The sequence below is a fragment of the Drosophila grimshawi genome, unplaced genomic scaffold (genome assembly GCF_018153295.1).
Source record: "Drosophila grimshawi isolate 15287-2541.00 unplaced genomic scaffold, ASM1815329v1 contig_311, whole genome shotgun sequence".
NCBI classification, from domain to species: Eukaryota; Metazoa; Arthropoda; class Insecta; order Diptera; family Drosophilidae; genus Drosophila; species Drosophila grimshawi.
The window spans coordinates 5494826-5516883 of record NW_025063098.1 but is presented as its reverse complement, the minus strand read 5'-3'; the positions used below and the strand labels follow the sequence as shown (position 1 = coordinate 5516883).

The 22058-nt window shown below is 35.0% G+C and overlaps 1 protein-coding gene across 1 annotated transcript; it reads right to left on the bottom strand.

Annotated features, from left to right (window-relative positions):
- Positions 1–14640: 14640 nt before the first annotated feature.
- On the bottom strand, positions 14641–16134 carry LOC6564318 (solute carrier family 25 member 40). Its single transcript, XM_001990258.2, has one exon. It carries the CDS (start codon positions 15906–15908, stop codon positions 14712–14714), a length of 1197 nt encoding a protein of 398 aa, XP_001990294.1. The 5' UTR covers positions 15909–16134; the 3' UTR covers positions 14641–14711.
- Positions 16135–22058: the final 5924 nt, after the last annotated feature.

Genomic DNA, 22058 nt, shown 5'->3' with positions numbered 1-22058 from the left:
TCGTTTATTCAAATTGAAAAGCCACTGAGTCGCTGGGCCTTGGACGCCTTTCTGTGATGCTAAAATCCCAGAAACGAACAGACAGATATATATCTATGGCGTCGATTGCATTACGCATACGACATGTTGCCAATAGAAATGGCTTGGCCGAACAACATGAAAAGTAATAAAGTGGTTTGGGTAGACAACGGAATTGGCACCTAACAACTGGGACTCGAACAGATTAAAAAGCGAAACATGAGTTGGGTTGCAAATGTGTATAGAAATAAATGTTTTTGAATTGAATGATTGCAATAACAGATATCAGACATCTAAAGGTTTTCATATAAAGCTTTTGTATTCCTATCTTGCATCTTGACAGACCCTTGAATACTTGTATAAGATGCAAATAGTAAAGTTTATTGCTTTAAAAGTTCAATATCCCTTGAGCCATAAAGAACGAGTTTTGGAAGCATGGCGCAACACTAAAATAAATGGTTAAGAAATTGCTTGTAATTTTACATATTTATTATATATAGTAGCTTAATCCTCTTAGCTTAACTAAGACTAAAAATATGCATTAAAATAAAAATAATAACAGCAAATAAAATTATAACGCTAATGCTCGATAATCATGTTATTTATAAAGTAAAATCATCACATTATGAAAATTTGAGATGTTGATGAGAACCTTAACATCACAAATTGAAAACTCATGAAATCGACTTATGTATAATGCGCTTTGTCTGTTGAGAATAATCCGCTTAAGTGTTCGGATAAGTATGTAAGTCAGTAGCATTGAAACAATAAGAGATCCTTTAATTTTCTACGCCGCTTCAATGGCAAATTGTTGTCTCACTTGAGCTGATGTAGCATCAGTTTCGGCTTAATTGCCAAGACTCTTAGCTCGCTAGACGCTCATTGTGGCAGCTCAAATATCAGAACATTCTTGATTAGATGGCCGACTTTTAATTAAAGCGATTAAGTGGTCATAAAAGCGTCGCTGCCAGATGGCCCCAACCGATTATAAGCTGACAGTAAATTGAACATCAAATTTTTTTGAAGCCCTTTTGGGAAGTTGAAGGCAATAGATGTGAGAAGGTGTTTACGGATTCGTTAAGTGTGCAGCCCACATCTTGGCAGGAATTCGGGACACACATCTAGCAAGAACGACATGTTAGCTATAATGATAGCTACCGGATTTAAGCGTTCGGTATTTGCATATTTTATTGCCACAAAATAATATAAAAAAAATATATATATTTATGTAGATGTAAATGTATGTGTGTAAAGAAGTGCATCACTTGAAATGCTGAATGCAATTCTGCAGCTGACGACAATCTGTTACTTGTGAAGGTAAAATATACGAAGGACTCTAATGCATATTGAGCAGCCAAGTCTATGTGAGCCACAATTTGAAATGCTGGGAGATGCCTTAAATCACGTTATGAATGAGAAAATCTTAAGCCGCGTTCGTGTGCATAGGACACAACACAGGAAAGAAGACTCACTGAAAACGGTAGTCAACTCCGAAGAAAATTTTTAACGCAATACGATGCCGTTGCTCTTGCTATTGTTGTTGTTGCTGTTATTCTTACTGCTGTATCCTGTGCTTGTTGCCTGGATTTTTCCATGGATTTTTACAATTTAACAGGATTATTTATATTATTTTGTTATGCGAGGCAAACAGCTTGTGTAAAGGATTTAACAAAATGCTGTGTGGCAGGAGCTGGCGTTGGTCGCTTGCGGAATATTCGTGTATAAAAACGACAAACGAAATTAAATGAAATTCAAAACCAGTTACAACAAAAGACGTTTCAAATATTAAATTCATGCCGCACTTGCACTTGTTAACTGGCGCCCAAGTAAAAGCGCTTGCTGAGATAACAGTCGTGTGCCACACAGTGGTGCAAGATAACCGCAACTTTGGATGGCCACTCAAGAACAATAGAACACAAGTAGAAAAAGAATCTTAGGATAATAAAATATTATGCAAGTGGGATTTGATATGCAAGAGCAGCAGTAAAAGGCTCAAAACTGAAGAGCAGCGAAACAAAAGCTGATGTTTACGACATTGCGACCGACTTGGGGGAAGAGAAAAAAAGAAAAAACAAGAAAAACATTAGTGGTATGGGTAATAAAAACTATAGAGAATTGCAGACGCAAAAGTGTTTGATTGCTGTCTGAGTGATGCTTGCAAATGTATAAATAAAAATTTCACTTACAAGTGAAAGTAAACTTATGATCTGATGTTCACTAAAAAAGTGAAAAGCTCCCAACCAACGTAAAATCTTAAACTGAAGACTCGGCCAGTTGTTCGAGAGAAATATTGAGCAATGAAGAGGAAAAGCGAGAGAGAGGGAAAAAATATGGAAACCAAGATCGAAATAAAATATTATTTAAAAATTACGTGCTGTGAATGTGGTGTCCACAAAGTGTGAAAGCCACCGAACAAAATAAAGGAGGCCGATGTGAAGCGGCCACATGCTATGTAAGTAACGCAATGTAAGTAATAAGTAAGTCGTGCGAAAAGAACAAAAGAATGAGGAATTTAATTAAAAAGCAGTGCGAGACAAAGAAAGCGCAGAAAGGATCAAATAACTACGTGACCCAATTTTATTACAAAGAAAAATCTGTAACTTGAAATAAAACATAACTCACAAGTTGAAGCAAACGGTAAGCTATATTGAAATAAAATTAAATGAATTTAATTCATATAATGATGAATGAGTGCCCAGCCATACGAGCCAAGCGCGATTTCACCTTCAAAGGGCATGCTCATTGAATGTGCACTTTGTTCATATTTACTATCGAACTTTTATCATCAATAAGCAATTGCACTGTCATTGTACCCAACAATTGAAGCAGAAAATTATATGCAATACATCTGTATATACACTTTATATAGCACATACACAAGATGTTTGGGCCCCATAAGATAATTAATACCTGCTCAAAGTACAGCAGATTCAGTGGAGTGAAACAGAACCATGCAGCTAGCATGGCATACACTCATGAAATTCGGGAAGCAGAAAACTATTTAAATATTGTAAACGTGCGCTGGAAAAGAATTTTATTTCAGGTAATTTTTTACTTGCATCATCCTATGCTCATAAGAATGGTATATTATGTTATGAAACAATTAACTATTAGTATAGCTGCAAGGTGCATGCACTTTTCAGTTTGCTTGATCTCTGACTAACTACTAGCCAAAAGCAGCATTATTAATCATAATAAATATATGACTAAAGACTTTCCGCTTAACATCTGTGCGCAGGGTATCCACAAGTCATATACTTACAGTTTTCTGCAGTTTTTTCGATTATTATTACTGCCTCTGCGTTATGAGCAGGATGAACCAACTGAAAGGAGTTGCTGCTACTCGGTTCTGCTCTGTTTCTCCCTGCGGGAAAGGATATACGTTCACCGGTTTGGTGGCATTGCGCTACAGACGAGAATGTTAAATCCACTATAATTTTGCCAGATGGAAATGACGTAAGAGTGACGAATGAAACGAGTTAAAGGACAATGCAATAAATCCGCTTTACCCGCCACTCACTCCAAGGCTCTGAAATTACATTTTACAGACAGTTAAGTGTATTATTTATGTGCTTATTGCAGACATAAAATCAGTTGAACCGTAGTAGAGTAGCTAAAAAATACTTTACCAGATTCAAAATATTAGTTTAGCATGTTAATTGCTGTAATTGAAAATCAATTAGATTTATAATTGAATACAATGGTAACTGCGGATATGGTAAAATATTTTCGATTTATGCGGAAATTAAATCAAAATGACATGCTGTAGTGGGATTAATTTAAATTAAATGCCTTTTTATTATTATTTACTTTTATAGTATTTAGCCCTGTTAGTGATTGCAATCCTCTCTTTTTTTAGTCCAGCACCTTATTCATATTGATACATTTTGCATTTATTGCTTGTATAGTATTAATAAATAATTTGTCTAATTACAAATAAGTTGTTCAAAAGTAATTTTCACAATATTCCTTTGAATATTTTTCTTGCCATTTAAATGTAAATCCGCCTTTCAGACAAAAACTTTGTTTGGTACGACTACAGAAAACAACAACAAACAGATAAAGAGCAAACTGACCAACTACAGAAATATCTGAATATCTAACAAGACAACAAGCAAAACAACACCAACAAAAACAAGCAATCGAGTGAAATTCACAATTGCGAAATTACTTTCTTTAACACCTGCAAAGCAGTTTGTAAGGTGTTGCCGGTAAACCAAAGAGCACATAAAATGCAATTGCAACAACAAGTATTTCAAGAAATATACACAGAAAGAAAAACAACACGACATACCATCAAATTAATTACTTTTTTGCGCCAAAGCTAAAGTGGTAGAAATGTGTGAAAAATTGATGTGCACAAAAAGTGAACTGAAGTGTGGGTGGAATGTGGTTCTGTGTATGTGTGTGTGTGTGTGTGTGTGTGTAAACTTGCACTTGGTTTTCCCTGCTGACGATGGCAGCCAAAAGGGATCAACGGGACCAACACAGCTGGTGGTAGCCGCTTCCGCGAAATTCATGAATTTTTCAGCAACAGCAGCATGAGAGGCATCAGCAACATAGTTGCTGTATCCACATTGTGCAAAGGCAATGACAATGACAACAGCTTTATAGTTAATTGCGAACAACGTGGCGAAAATTTACAACGACTCACCCCCAACCCCGCCTAACATCATCCCACAGCAACCACAACCTACACGAAAGTTTTGTCAATGCTGTGCGCTACGGCAATTTGCATAATTGAACGCTTACTGATAGATTTGACTTTAAATGGTAGCTCAGGCAGGGCTATTGATTGCAAAACGATCAATTATAGTAATCGTTGCTTAAAATCAGCGCAATGGAAATGTTTTAATTTACTTCCAGGCAATCGGCCGTATCTGTATTCATGTCTCGAGATCTACTTGAAAATGTGGATATACCATATTTCAGTACGCAGTGAAGCATGCTGAAGTTTGACATTTGTCCATTGTTCTTGCTAATCGAAAATGGCGGCTGTTACGCACTCCAGCCATTAATTACAATAAGGGCTATTTAATTAAGTCTTAAACGTGCGTAATAATTAACTTGACCCCAAGCGCCGGGCGACACATAACAAGTCCAAGGACAGATTTCAGATTTCAGATCAATGAACACCTGATAAAAAGTTTCTGTTTATTGTTTTAAATGGTTTGATATTGGATATGCTTTGAAAATAACCTAAAGTTCTACATTGTTTTTAGTCAAAAATGTTCATTGTTTAAAAACTCATTAATGGCAGGTAGGAAAGTATGTTCTAAGCTCGTAATAAATTATTTAGTACTTGTTATTGCCTATTATTCTTTATTTGCAAAATTAAGTCTTCATTTAGCAAATTCTTTGATTTTGTTGCAATTTTTAATTTGGAGCTGGCAGCCTCTTTACCAAAAATGTTCTACAGGCAATTTCGGGCATGCAAATAACCTCACTAGAGAAACACCGTTGAGTGGACTGAACTCGAGTTGTTTACTTTATAATTTACTTTTCTCCAAGCTTTAAAATAGAAAACATGAAAATCGACTTCAGACCTTATTGTATTCTTTGGTTCAGTAGATTGAAAACGTACTGCCGAAACTGATATGCTGTAGGTAAATCCATTAACTGAAATCAATTCATTTTTGTTTGTTTGCTCGTTTCGTTTTCTTCAATTAAATTAAATAAGAGCGCACACTACGTAAATTTTCGATATGGCGGCCATTAATCATGATCAATTTTTTTGATGCCGCGAATTTTAAATTGAACACTGCATAATATCGAACAATCTCTGCCGCTGGGCTTGTATCACTTTTGTGTGTTGCCTAAAAAAAAATATTAAATTACGCGCACTTTAAACTGGGCAAAGGCAGTGAACATGAAACTTAAATTGCATAATGACAGGAGGTTAAAGCTGAACATATAGTGCTGTCAAAATGAAATCTGTACATATTGGTCATTAATAAAAGAGTCTGTTTATCGATATGCGCATCAGGCCGCACAAAAAGTAAATATTGATATACAACAAAAGACCAACAAATACATTTTACAGTTGGATGAAAAAAAGTGCGTGTCATACAAATATGAAACTATATACATATGAAAAAATTTGTGAAAAGGCAATCATAAAAGCCTTACAAAAGCGACGAGCTAGAGAAAACAGCGTGAAAGTGTCGTGACGATTATTCAAAAATGATGAATAAATTGAAACGTCTAAATTGGAAATGGGAACTTACCACTCGAAAATAAAACACTCCTGAATTTTAAGCTATTTTTGAAATAATCTGGAAATTGTGTTGACTCACGATAAGGGCTTACATTGCAGCAGTTGCAACTCTATGGAATATGTGTCGACCTCCATCAATTTATCTTGCTTTCCGGCTCACTATATTCCACCTTCTCCGCACCCCTTCTCTTCTTTCTCTCTGAGTGCGTTAACGTGCGCGCGATTGCGAGTCAATTGTGTCGTTGTTTATCAGTCAGCATAAATGCCGTTTTATATGTACATGCATATGTGCGTGTGTGTGTGTGTGTGTGTGTGTGGGTGTGTGAGTATGGGGGTCTGATGGTCTGTCTCCCTGTCTGACTGTTTTACAACAGCAGGAACAATAACAACAATAACAGTCGCTGCTATTTTTGCGCTCTCGACATTTTATGTTGCATGCTTTTAGGCGCAGCCTTTTGTGCAGGTGTAATAATAAAGCAACCACAATAAATATAATATTCACACGATTGCTGTTTGTTAGTCACAGTCGCTCTTTAACGTAATGTTTCACACTTCCACTCCTTTATTTGTGTTGTTATTTTAAAAGCACTGTAATTGCCACCATTCTCTGGTGTTCATTAAATGTATTGTATCAAATGATTTTTTCACACTACATGTGGCTTTTCGGTGCAACCACAACTTTACAACTGTAATGATGATTGCTTTTTATATAGTGTCAAATGCATGTTGCTTAAATCATAAAATATATGTAAAGTCAATGGAAAATATTTTTATAAATTTAAAGCTAAGCAAAGTCGAAGAAAATAAGAAAACTGTGAACATTTTTAACATGTTATTGAATAAATATCTGCAAATTAATGAATTTAATTATAAGTAAGCAAACAATAAATCAAAAAAGAAAACTTCTATAAGCATGGCAGAAGCCACTCAAGCCAATTATGAATTTTATTATAAATTTTAAATAACTTCTACTGCACAAATCAGAATCATTAAAAGTATATTATTTAACATGCAGTTACATCAATATTTGCTGGCATTTATATTAATTTAAATGCCAATTAAATTGAAATAGTCTGCAATCGTTTATTACAACTAAAACCAACAGCACATATTTCTATCTATCGCTCATGACAATCGTTAAGAGTATTTATTGTTACTCAATAAATATGGAAGGAAACACATTTGGTATAAATTAGTAAAGTAAGCTGCTTAGACTTCCTCTGTGTATTCTTGTTGAGTAGATTAATTCCCAAATATAATTACAATTACTGGAAATATTTACTGCTCCATACCTACTTACTACTTACTTGCAGCATTTTAAGTAGTCTCTATTGTAACTATTCATAAAGTGCTTGCCAATAATATGATAATTCAAATAGTATTCAGGAACAAGGAACTCGCTTCATGCCATTCATTGGGCGTGGGCACTGAAAATGTAATTAAAGCTACTGGGGCATATGAGTGATGTGACATGGAATTTATATATAAAACTCATACGTCATGTCTGCCGGAATGGAAAAGATACATTTTCCTGCCTCTCAGACAGTCTGTAGTTCGGCTGTGTAATATGTATGTGTTGCCTGGCAGCTGCAGCTTAATGTTTTTTACTCTGCTTTTCCACTTAAGTTGCAGTTTTCCCTTTTTTGTTGCTTGTGTTGGGTGTTAATGGCAAACAGCAGTGACAACAGCTGCTTTATATATACATCCACTCACACACACAAAGATGCATACTGTTTCGCTCATTTGGCTGGCGGGCAACAAATTCCAAGTCATTAGTCGTTGTCCTGGTTGTCGACAGTGGTGTTGTGTTTGTATCACATGCAAAAAAAATTTAACTAAATTACAAGGTCTTCAAGAGTAATTATTTACATACGTGAGATTAAAGCGACAATCATTTCTCTACTCTTGTTTGGCTTTGATTTTGTGAGGAACTGTTCCAAATTATAATTTTCAATTTGCACGCTCGTTTTGTTTTAATATTTCACAATAGAATTGAGATAAGAAAACTATTGGAATTGTAAACTATTGAAATTATTTCGAAATATTAATTATTTATTTTTTATTTATTTTATTTAAAGAGCATTTAACATGAAAATTAATAAATAGTACCATTTTGAACAAAAACTAAAGGCTCTTAAGCTCTTTGACCAAAAAAAAAATTTATTTGCGGTAAAAGCATGCCACATCAGCTTAACAATATTGTAAAGAATATGTATTCAAGAATGCCATACAGCTATAAACTATTGTTGGGTTTTTACAGGTTTGGGAGCGGGTGCTTCAACGTCTGTGGAATTTAAAACAAATTTCATAAGCGAAGAGCGACAAAAAAATGGTATTACTGAATGACGTTGTTGCTGTTTGTATGTATGCGTGTCCACATGGGTGTATATGTACGTGCGTCATAACGAAAGCTGCCTGTCAACAGTCGTATACGAGTGCCATTGCCAGTATTCATATCCAAGCCGTCAGCGCCGCCTGCCATTGCCCATCAGTGTTAGTGTATGTGTATCTTCATCCTTCATGCTTGCGAGTCTCTGGGTACTATTGTTGAATCTGCACCACTCTGTTGTCAAGGTAAATGTTATAAAATTCAGTCAATGTGCGTCTCTGGCACTGAGAGGAATACGTAAAATTACAATTAATATGCGCGGCTCAAATTAATAATTGTCAGCTTAAATTCCTTTTTGTCAAAAATAAAAAAACCCAGCTCAAAAAATTAAGTGACATTATATGAGATAAAAGAATAATATAAAAAATCATATGTTAAAATACCCCGTTAAAATATGGAAGCTTATTATTTAGCTCAATGCATATTTGATAAATTTAAAATTTGGGGTACATATTTATAAAATGCAAAAGACTTAATATGATGTGAATATCTGTGTAAAAAAAAAAATATCTACACCCTTGACATTTACTTATCGTATACAAACGAAGTTAACTCTAATTTATATGTAATTTTTACGATAATTATATTTCTACATTAAAAGTATAAGGAGTGGCAGTGTTTCAGTTTTGGTAGATTTTTATATTTTTTTATTTTATATCTTTCATTATGATTTAATTAATTTGCAATTGTTTCGGTTGTGTGTTGTTTAAAAACTCGATCAAATCGTGTCATTGTTCATTTTTTATACACTCATAAATAACTCAGCGCATTTAATTAAATTTTGTCCCCTTTTCCCCGCGGTACTTCTGGTGTTTGTCTAACATAACAATGGTTGTCATAATGAAGCGCAGTGCTTTGTTCAGCAGGAAGTGCGCGAAGTTTACACAAGTTTCGAACCTTTTTTCTACCTTGGGTCAACATGTGTGGGGTATGTGTGAGTTGTTGCGGTAAACATTTGCATACGATGTGTTATCAAAAAAGATAAACAATTCTTCTACAGGAAAACAGTCGCTTGTGGAAACCAAAAGTTTATATGCAAATTTACGATTTTTGTAGTCTCTCTTTTTTTTTGTTGTTAGCCAACAAGCATCAAAGTTTTCCTACGCCGATGCCTATAGGTACTCTCAACGTTATTAATGTTGATTTTGGAAATTTAGTTGAATATGCAAATTGGACTAAAGCGATTGCGTCGCACTCAATTCGGGCACACGCCATTTCAAAACATCTAAAATTGTATACACCTAATTTTTAATAAACTGAAACTTAGCGGATATTTCATTTAAAGCGACATGAATTTAACATTTGACTGTTTTATACTAATAGTGTTACTGAAATTTTGGTATCGAAAGTTTTTTTTTTGCATAATAAATAATGTTTATGTTTTTAATTGCAAAAATTATCACACAGATACGAAACTCAAAGCCAACACACATAAACACAGGTAAGTTCTCTGTTCCAATAACAATATACCATTAAATAGACAAATAGATTAAACTTAAATCCTTAAGCAATGTACGCGGCTAACCAAAGATGAACCCTCACTTGAGAACTGCCAATGTAATAGCTTATCATATATATTTCATATGCAAAAAATTGTGAAATTTATTTTCCTTAAGCAATTCCACGTGGCATATTTTGACTACTTCGTTATCTTACTGGGATCATTTGCGATTCAGTTCGTCTTTAAAAGTGTCTCATGAATAATTCATAAGATTCTATCAAAATGTAATAAAATAAAAGTCTTCGCAAAGATTGCAAAGCATTGCTCATTGTGACTAGAAAGACCTGCTCCCTGCTTGAACTAAAGAGGAAAACTACTTAAATGATGAAAATGAATTAATAACGAACGATTGGCGTACAATGCAAGACGAAACGAAAGAAAATGGAAAATCAAATAATGCAGATAATTTCCAGGTAATGCAAGGAGTCAGAGTTAAGTCAAACATGAAAATGCTTATTTACAAGGCATTCCAAGGCAATAATGACATTCAAAATATGATCAATTAAAATTGCCCCTTTATAAATAACCCAGCACTTAACGGCAGGCCAAAGGCAGTGCACACCTCTTAACAGCACTCATTTGCAATTCGTGCCCGCAAAATGTACGAGTTTTACGGGCCATTATCGCTTTTATAATTTAGTTGGCTCTACGTAAATTGCAAAATAAACCGAACCAACGTTGTACGTAGAGCACCGAGCTTAAAATATAAAAGAAAAAAAGAAAAATAAAAAAATTATAAATGAAAATACTTTTTATATACATAATGCAGGCAAATTGCGCATAAAATACCAGGAAATCGCAAATTGCTGCATTTGGCTCTTTTGCGAATGAACCACAGTACAATTTCAATCAAAATTAAAAGCACTTACAATTTCAAAGATCTGCTAAAAACCACACTTGAAAACGCTGCATAATAAGGTGCTTCGAAAATCCCTGCAAGTGCAGACTTAAAATAGCATGCAAACAAGGCCATCGTAAAGGTTACGCATAGCATATTGACAACTTTTGCGCATAGTCTTGAAATTAATTTTTTTTTTTTCGAAAAAAAAACAAGCAAATATTTTTTTCCGGTGATTTTATTTTATTTGTATTCACTTTGTATTTTTTAATTAAAACTCTGGCATCTCGGGCGAGGCCACTCAGGTGCGTGGTACAAACCCACAGGCAACAGCAAAAAGGATAATACTCGTCTGCGCGCAAGCGGTGTTAAAATTGCAAAAGGGCTTCGCTAATTAAAAATTTGGCCATTTAAAAGTCTTCAGCACTTTGTTGGCCGTGAAAAATTGTTCATTTCATTTAGTACGTATGAAGTATTCTCACTTTTTTTTTTTTGGCTGAGCATTGGCCGCCATTTATATTGCTAAGCTCTAGAAATTAATTTAACGCTTGTCCTGACAAGGTCACACAGCAAACTGTTATCTTTGGGGAAAATCCATAGTAGTGCAATGTAAGTTAGCTAATGTCTATACTTATAATGCAAAAAACAGAGAATAAATTTAAATATTTTTAATGCAAGTCTTTTAATCAAGCTAAAGCAAACTCTGTGCATAAAATTAAGCAATCAAGAGAATAGTTTTTGATACTATTTTTAACGTGAGCCCCAAATTAAAGCCGGAAAGAAAACTGAGAAGAATTTATTTTTTATTTTTATCAGATTTTTCAGTTTCCATTTAAAAGCCTATTCTTAATAGCCATTTAATATTTGCGCATCACTCAGCTAATTCTAAGCTCATTATTTGCAACACAGAGCTTTCAATGTAAGGCGATGCCCACTCAATTCTAACTGAATACCCATCAAATCAGATTAAATCAATTTTATTGCTTAAGCTACAAGCGTCGGACCAATCAATTCCGGGCCGAGCATGAAGTATTGACAATGCCTACCACACCCAGATACTGTCAATGCTTTTACTATACACAATACATACACACGCACACACACAAAAAAGGTAGAATAGAACGACGTGGTAATAGCCATAAATAAAGCGCTGTGCCTGTGCGTGTGCTGGTATATTTTTAATACAACAATTAAATGCAAATACCAAACGCAACAAGCAAAACAGAAAACCTCCGCTCATTCCTGTCAAAGTCTGGCAAATGTTGAAGGATGGCCGCCGCAGCAGATGCTGGACGGCGAAAGTACAACAATTCCCCAATTCGGCTGGCCATCAACAACTTTTTCAATTCTCTTTTTTTTTTTTTGTTGGTGCTTGCGCAAATATTTTTGTAGCTGGTAGTGAGCGAAAAAAAGCAAGCAGCAGCCTGACAGAATATATGGACGATGGACACGCCCCAGTCACAGCAAATGGCACTGCAAAAAATAAAAGAAACACAATAAATATAGATATATATGTATGTGCACATAGAAAAGAAGAAGTGGTTGTATAAATTGCGGGGCTGGGCGAGGGAAGCCTTCATGTGGTTGAGTACCAAATTGGCTTACACAAACGCATGAATGAAATTCACTTTAAAATAATTTCAATTATTTGAGTGGGAGCATATTTTAAATGCGTTTTATTGCCAATTTTCACTTAACAAAGAAAACTTCAACGTCAAATGTCCATTTGCTCGTTGCCCGGCATATATATATTCCATCTCTTTTTTCTGCAAATGGCAAATTTTATCAAGAGAAAATTGAAATGAAACTGTGTGAAAATAGCTCCACAAATAATTTAGAATAATGTGAATAATCAAAATCAGCTATAAAAAAATAATCATAACATATTAAATATAGAATACCAAGTATATTTAAAATGAAGATTTTTAATTTTTAATGGGATGTGCTCATCTCTAACTAGCAGACATTTTCCATGCTCCTTTTTGTTGTGTTTTGCAAATTGGGGTCAACACAAACAGCAAAATGATGGTTTATGTATCCATTTAGATTCCGGGTTCCGGCATGCTTAGTAAACTTTGCATATTCAATGCTTGAAAACGTACAAATATACTTACGTATAACAAATATTCCCTAGCGAATATTTTTTATTTATATTTTTATATTAAAACTAAAAGTAGATGTTTTTCTAATTATTTTCAATAATTTTGAAAAATGCAACTTAATTACTCCTCGTTCCCAGTGGCAACTTTCAAAGGCAATTCATAATTTGTTTGGTTAAGCTCAATATTTCTGTTTTATATAACCGAATTTTCTCCGCTTGTCAGCAAAATGTTCAATCAATAAATAGGTCATTCGGAAATTGTGCATTATTTGGAATTGGCACAAGCCGAGTTAAGTTGTTACTTTGGGTACTTCCAATTTTTTTTTATGCGAACGTGACCAGTAAATGTCTATGGAGTGCACTCCGTTTATTGTTCAAGTATTTAAAATTGTAAAAAAAAACAATGCTGTCGAGACTTAACGGGACTTCAGAGCTAAATACCAAATACTCATAATAGCAACATAGACAAATTTTTCTTGTTTTGCGTACTTCTAAATAAACAATAATAATTTGACTTCTTCAATTTTTCCGGCCTTGCTCAAGTCTATGAGGGGGCTTTTCTTCTGTACTCTCTTGCGTTCGCGTTAAATATATGAAAATTGTAGACAAAAACACTGAGAAACATACATAAATTCTCTTAAGGGAAAACGTATATTCAGCCGAACGTCACCTATTTAATCAGGTGTGAGGCTCGTTCGTGCTCTTATAAATTTACAAATCGGGTCCTATTTGTTCAAATTAATGCTTGTTTCTCGATACACATAGGTCTTTATTGACTTCACTTATTATTAGCCATGATTGAAAGAAAACACCACGGAAATATAACTGTCCTAAGACTAAACCCGAGCGGGCACTCAAGATCAAAAATAAGGTCGGCAGTGGCCACTCAGACGAAGCAGGCAATAAGTTCTTCAGTAACAATTGTTTATTTTCCACATAAATTCGCGATGCACGCTGATTAGAAAAATGGCGTTGCCAGACGCACCAATCAGTCCTGCCATCTGGTTGGATCAGCGGGACGCAGATCAGCTGCTCTCCATTTTATTTTAATTGATAAAATAAAATAAAATTATTTTGAAACATTTTTTTACAGCCATCGTTTCATTTCCTGGAAACTCACATAATAAAAGTGATTCAATGGCTTGAATTAAAATATCCCTAAATATACCCTAAATGTTAGCTTAATCTTTGTAAGAACCAAATTTTGTGACTATTTTTAGCAGACAAAGCGCTCAATAAGGTTATGGAAAATTATATGGTAATTGAATTTAGCATTTAAGACATATATCCTTAAAAGTTATATAACTTGGTATTATTGTCACAGAGTATTAAAAACACCAATTACCGCTTTGAATATATTTGTTTCGCATTGCAGGGAATGGGCAGTATTCCTTGTTTTAAATATTTAATTTATTGCTCATCAAGTTCATTTCCTTTACATCCTCTCAAGTGTCAGCTTGTGTAAATGTTCAATTAAAGACGCCAAAAGTTCCTTTAAAAATCTGGCAGAAGCTGTGAAAGTGTATATTGATTTTTTTTTTGTTAAGTCGAGTTGAACACCAAATAATTTTGCGAATTATGACATTAAATATACGCACAGCTTATTTATAAAAAAGAAGAGAGAAATAATGATACAATTTATGAAGTTTACTGTTGCATGTCATCAAACTTGACCAACTTGGCATTGGGATTGTTAATCAGCAGCTGTTTGTTATGCTGTTCCACATTGTAATAGAAGAAATATAATTTACTATACTCGAAGGTGGATATCATAATAGCACAAGCAGGAGCCACCTTAAACAGTCGTGGCCCGTAACCGGCAAAGAGTCCACGCAGGCCGAAGGCACGATAGATGGCCACTAAGCGATTATAGGTGGACTGCTTGTTCATCTCTTTGCTGGGCGTATCCGTAAAGATGACGCGCTCCCCAAAGGCGATCTGCTCGTGCGTTTTGATCACATCGAAGGGACATGTGACGATCGCTGCCAACGAACCGGCCAAAACTCCGGCCACGAAGTTAAAGCCAAACGAAGTGTGCTCATCGCTGCTATTGCTGATCCAGTACTTTAGGTACTCGTAAACGGGCCAATATATGCCCGAGAAGGGCACATCACGCAGTATGGTAGGGGGTAAGCCACGCCACAAGCCAGCTATACCCTGCAATGCAATTATGTTACGCACAAACTGCATTACCTGAGCATAGCTGAGCCGCTCCGATTGCATCTTTGTTCTCACCAGCTCAATGGGACTGACAAAGCTGACTGCACAAATGCGAGCCGTTATTCCAGACAACATGGGCACTAGCAGGGGCGGTTTCCGATTCAGATTCTGAGACCGTTCAAAGTATCGCTGGTAGAGGGAAATATATCTGACTTTGAACTGCTCATAAGCTACGAAGTAGACGATAGTCGAAGGCAGCGCCGATACCAATGTGGGACCCAAGCCAGACCAGAGCGCGCCTATGCCCTCGTGTCGACTAATCTTTATGAGGGCATCCAGTGTGCTGCGAAAATGTGGCGTCAATGTGCCGCGGGCTGTGTGATGCGCTTGGGTGCCACACCTGAACAGATGATCCATCAGGCCATTACAGTAGAGGAAGCACTTGTTCGACTGCGACTGCTGCGACTGCATTCGCGTCTTGATCACATCCAGCGGAGTCATTAGGAAGGCAGTGATGATTGCACCAGTGCATGCTGACGCAACCTGCTGCAGTGGGCGGATCTGAAAGCGCGGATCATGGAACACCTGTTTGTGATGGACTCTTGGCTTGTTGCTGCTGTCGCTGTTGCTTTCTCCGCCTGCGTGAAGCAGGCTTATGACAATGGGAGCATCTTGCTTGGACATGGCTTCAGCATCGGTGATTTCCTTTCTGCTCTAATTGTTTGACAGTGGACCGAGAAATCGTTTCGAATTAAAAGTTTTGTATAAATATGGGAGAAATGTGTAAAATTCAGATCGGCGTTGCCAGCAGCCTGTGTTTTGACAATTACATTTGGATTTTGCTGGGTGGCAGCTCCATTTAATAGCAGCTCAGTGTATTTTAATGCCGTTATGTGGTATGGTGTATTCTGTTTTTGAAGTGTCTAATTTATCAAAGTATACATTAACCAACCCATGTGATAATACTCCATTAGCTAGTATACTTCGATTTATTAATCAGTTATTCTATTTAATGTTTTAAATTAAAAATTACATAAAAAAGTATTCTTCTGGATATCATTTCAATATTATAAAGATAATTAAATATGTATGTCTCTTGACATAATGAAATGTAACAATAAACAATACAAATTTAATATTCATCACTTGCACTTTGCTGAACTAATTGCGTTCATAACAGTTGTTATACAATAGTACAATCCTTTGATATTCACATTTCAGCTTTATTATTCGCCAATAACTACGCAACTATTTTCAGCTGCAATTTGAACGAACTTAAATTCCGAACAGGAAGCTGCCAAAAGGCAAAACAGTCAGGATGATGATGGCGACACACTGAATGGGAAACCTGAAACCTCCCCAAAGTCGTACGACAAAGAATTCACAGCAACAACTAAATTGAGCAAAGGTTGAATATTTTGCCGTGTGGGCGCGTCCGACTCTCGGTTCAGGTGAGAGTTGTCCTTGCCGCGGGTTGGGGTGAACTGACGCCTACATATAAAAGCCATGTCGACGCCTGACGGCAAAATAATTGAGATCAAAATGATGTGAGTGAATTTCTGGGTGACTGGAGCTCGAATAAAGCAATAGGGGTTTTACATATTATTTAACTGTTATTTACATCTTCATTATTAAATTTTTTATATAAAATAAACCACTGATTTATTATTATTTCAACAGTTTCTTTACAAATTTAATAATGAAACTAATATAACTACATTTTAGTTTAATAAAGTTATTGATAAATAATCCTTATTCTCTTGATTTTTAATTTCCTATATAATTAACTATGTGTACACTTTTTCTAAAGATATGATCAATTAAGTTTGTAGGTATTGTTATATTGCATAAATGCCTGGTTGGCCCAAAGCAATAATATGCATATTGATTTTTCATAACGACAACTATTTTTAATCCCCATCCATTTAGAGTGCACTTTCAACGGCCCCTTCAGGCATAGTTAAGCTGTGGAATATTGAAACTGGCAAAACAGCAAAAAGTGGAACGCAAACAACTACAGAAACACAATAGCAACATGAGAAATTTGTTGCTACACACAGACGTGGCTGTATGCATAGGTAAGACGCAGCAACTGACAAAATGTAGCGCTTATATTACAACGTTGTTAGAGAATAGTATAGAGAATGGTGAAGAAGGAGCAAAAGTGTTTTTTTGGGGCGTGCTGAAAAAACACTTTAAATGGGCAGGCATATGCTATAAACAACCAGGAGCTATGCAAGGTGGTGTGGAAAGATGCCAGAACATGCACATGACACATTCTATCTCACTTACCAACACTGACTGTGGCACACAAACGTCTGCATGCGGCAGACATTGTCTAACATTTATGAGTAACGTGGGGATATTTGCGAATTCGACACGTACATTGCTGCCGTGCGGCACGTAACCAGTAAGATTGGGTTGTGGGTGTAGTCGGTTTTGGTATGGAGTTGGTAATTGTGGTGCAAAACTGTGGAATAACAACACTTATTTGGTAGCTAATACGAGCACGTGCTTAGATTTGTTGCACAACCCTGGTGCACATATTATAAAGCTTACTCTCAAGGTGTTTAGCAGCTGTAGATCGAAAGGCTTCATTCCAAATATGGTGTAAGAAGATGAAAGCTTATAATTACCATATAATTAATATTTGTATTTGAAAAATAAGATCAGCAACATCTGCCATGCAGGCTAAGCATTGCAGACTACTTAATTTCTGTCAACGTGTCAGCAATACAGTTCAAATTAAATATTTGGATATTTTTATTTAATTTGAATCGAATATAAATTGAATGAAGTGGCATCGAAAATATGCATGGCAAATGTTGATACATTTACGCATCATGCAGCTCGCATTCAACACGCCGCAAGTCAATTGAATGCCCCTGAACCGTCAATCTGTACGCCAAGCCAAGGAAATTTCGCACACACTCTGAGAAAAGTCAGATGTGGAAAAACGTTGTGATCCGGGGCCAAGGCGAAAATGTGCCACCACTCACCATTCACCGCACAATTCCATTAAGTAAAGCAAACATCAGCTGGCGTTTGGCGTATGGATTCGTCGAGGATTCTCATTGAGATTGCGCCCTCGATACTTCTCCTGCGGATGATGATAGCGGGGCTGTGGTAGGTAGTTGAGCTGGTTGCCTGAATTCGATATCAGTAAAAGCAACATATTGAATATTGATGCGCATCGAATTCAAGTTGAAACGGCGAAAAGTTCAAACCAACATACACACACTTACACTCACACACCTACCCGCACACATACACTTTGTTTATAATAAAAACATTTGCAATTTCTCATTGCTACACGAAACCATTGACGTTAACACTAGACAACACAAATAAATATTGACATACTTAACTCATGAAGGAAACTTTTGGCAGCATTCTGATCACTTTGGCACATTTTTTTTTAGCCCCTCAAAAAAGAAAAAAGGCGCTTATACTACTATGAATTGGGAAGACATTTTTGTATATTATTTTGCCATCTTCAAATAAATTTTTCGAAATTAGTGCAAAATAATAAAAATAATTAAAAATGTGTCCATAGCTTATATGTACTCATATTGTATATTTGTAGTTTATTTTTATTTATGTTAAAGTATACCGATATATTATTATTTATATTATAACTAAAGTTGAGAAAGATAGTTGGAAATAAATTGGCAGTTTTTACGAATTTTTTAATTTCTCCTCTCTATTCTATGTGCAATTAAACTGTATACAAAGTTCAACGTTTGACCTGTAAACTGAGATTGTTGTTGACTGGTGTAAAAGTACTTAATTGGGTTAAAGGACTGCATTCAGTGCGGCACTATGGTGGCAGCAGTCAAGCAATTTGTGTACGTTCGTAGAGCATTTAAAACAATTGGTGCCAACCAATTATAAAGGGAGCCGCGATCTGAACTGGTTGAAAGGGACTCTAAGAGACTGGAGGCATTTCGCGCCAAATTAGCGGCAAATGTGTAGCAGACAACGCAGCGACAACTACAACAAAGACGACCCAAATTACAAATTACAACAAACTTGGCTGGTTGTTGGCGACATCTTTGTCATCGTCTGCATAAGTTTACGTTGGCAATAAGCAAATTGAAAGTATGAGCTGCAAATGGCGCTGCAAAGTGTGCTACAAAAATAAAATTAAAAATGCTTGCCACTGGCTGGTGGCAAGTGTGCCTTTCAATGCGTCTCATTTGCCATATTAACGATGCGCACAAATGGTGCATGCCACGTGCCTCTCTAAACCGCAATATCATGGCGCTAATTGCTACTCGAAGGCAGTTAGTCTCGTCTCGTATAGTCATGGAGGCAGTCCGACGGGAGACTTTTACTTTGCCACACCATTCACGTTGCAGGCGGCGCATTGATGGTGCTCCCACTACTGTTCCTGCTACTGCTATCTCACTTCTAGTTCGAAGTCACGTTTTATAAAGTTTCCTTCACAGTTTTGCTCTTCCATTTACTCTTGAAGAATATTTTCGTTTCCTTAGTTCAGATATGCTTTGTTTTTATTATTCCGCAGCAGGAAAAAAAAAATAAATGCATGCATGAACAGAGTAAAATGCGAAAACAAAATAAAAGTCATAAAAAAAATGTATAAAAATAAAATATGCTTGTCCTAAGACTCTTGTGGGTTTTCTACTATTTCGAATTTTAGTCAACACAACGCTGCGCTAAATTTAAGAGTCTAATGAGCTTTGTAAAATTTGGAAATTTTGTCGCCTTATTTTAATCTATTATTTATCTATCTACTTAAGTCGATTCGATTTCATTTTATTTGAGGTTAATGTCAAAATAAGTGTATTTACCATTGATAAAATATTGTTCAAAAAATTTCATACCCAATATTTAATTACTGTCCCAATTGCAATGGTATTTTTGGAAATATTTGGGTTTCATACGCGTAATAAAACCCGTAATTTTGCAGCTCATTGAATTTCAGCGGCAACGCCAAACATAAGCAAATAAACAATTATGCAGATGAATGAAAACTAAAATGAGCTTAATATGCACTGCAAACTGGCCATCAACAATAACATTAAGTGAGAAGTAATTATATATATTTAATTATTTATTTTATTATTTTGACACAACTGTATTTGCCTATGGAAATAATTACGATAAAACAACACCATAAAAACCGCAAAACAACGTTTAATTAAAAAAGCGTGAGTGGCGCAATAGTCAATGCACAGTGTAAAAAATTACGATTCTAAAAGTAAAATGTATTTTATTAGAACATACAAATAAAATGTATTCAAAATTGCTTTTCATTAAATAGTTCATATTAAAATTGAAATTATAAATATCATTTAAAATGTATATCAAAATTCAGATAATTTATAAAACTGGTCTAATGAAATTATATTTTCGATTGTTCAGCCTATTGATTATTGGATGGGAGACATCAATAATAAAAAAGATTGTTTACTGTAAATCTGTCTCAATTATAGGATTGTAAAATTTATGAGAAAAAATGTTCCGTAAACCAAATCAAAAATATGCAAATCTTTGTTAAATATACAATGATTTTATTTTAACATAAATAACAATACAATTTTTGACAAATGCATAATAAATTAAGTGATTGTCGTTTAAATAATTTACAAATGGTTGTTTAAAGTTATGTTCTTTGTTGGTTTGTGCCAGGAGCTTATTTAATTATTAAAATTTCATTTCACACAGTAAGCAAAACAAAGCCATTATAATATAATGTTAAATACACGAGAAAATATAACTGGCAAATTTGCTTTTGTTTACTTTTTTTATATGATGCATATTGGCTTTTGACTCAGTTGTTTTGGTTTTCGCTCTGGTAGAGGATTGGCATATTGTGGAATGTTTAACCAGTTTATTGTTGCAATTGAATTTGGATTTTTGACCCAATTTGTACTTTACTATATGAATGCATCTACATAAATAACTTAATCATGATCATCTTATAATACTAATTACAAAGTAAATTAATTAGTCATGTTGTATTTATGCCGCTTAATTTGTGTACGATAATTCCACCGACTATATCAACGCATATGCATTTGTTACAAGCAATTATAATTATTAACTTTTCTGTCGCAATCAATTATTGCAAAATTTAATTCACATAATTTCCATTTAAATTTTATTGTTCCGCGCTGACAATTTAAATGATGATATACATTTAAATTTTCTCATGCCCCGACCGTCAATGTATAGTCTGCAACACACAAATAAATTGGCAAAAATTCGGAACTTCTATAAATCAAAAAAGTTGTTTGAGTGCAACTCAAATTTACTTATACCCGAATTTCATCTCCAGGATGTTGCTGCTATGGCAACTTCACTTTTTTCTGTATTTCTTTATTGGTATTTATTTATAAATTTTTAAATAAATCTTTCTCCATCGATTGAACATTTTTTCACGAATAAGAAGCTTACCAAGCATACAATTTTCGCTTTTTCATGGGCAGGAAACTTTCAGTTGGTTTTTGGTTAAGCCATTTTAGGTTTTTTGATATTGGATCGGAAAAGTTGTAAAATTGTCAAACGAAACAATCTTAACTTGTTAAAAAATCATAGTAATCAACAAAAATCTTTTCAAAAATTTGCTCAAATTTTAATATCAATTTAATGAAATCAAATAATCAAGTAATTTACATACAAATTATTAAGAAAGTTTTGGATTATGTAAGAACCACAAACTGTGTACACATTCATAAAAATAGTCCAAATTAAGTTCGAAAGTATTTACATCTTCAAAGCAATTGAAAATATTCCTGTTGCCTCACGAGGCTCAACTCTTGTTTTTCTTCCTTTTTTAACTGATAATAATCTGTAAAAAAATAGCAC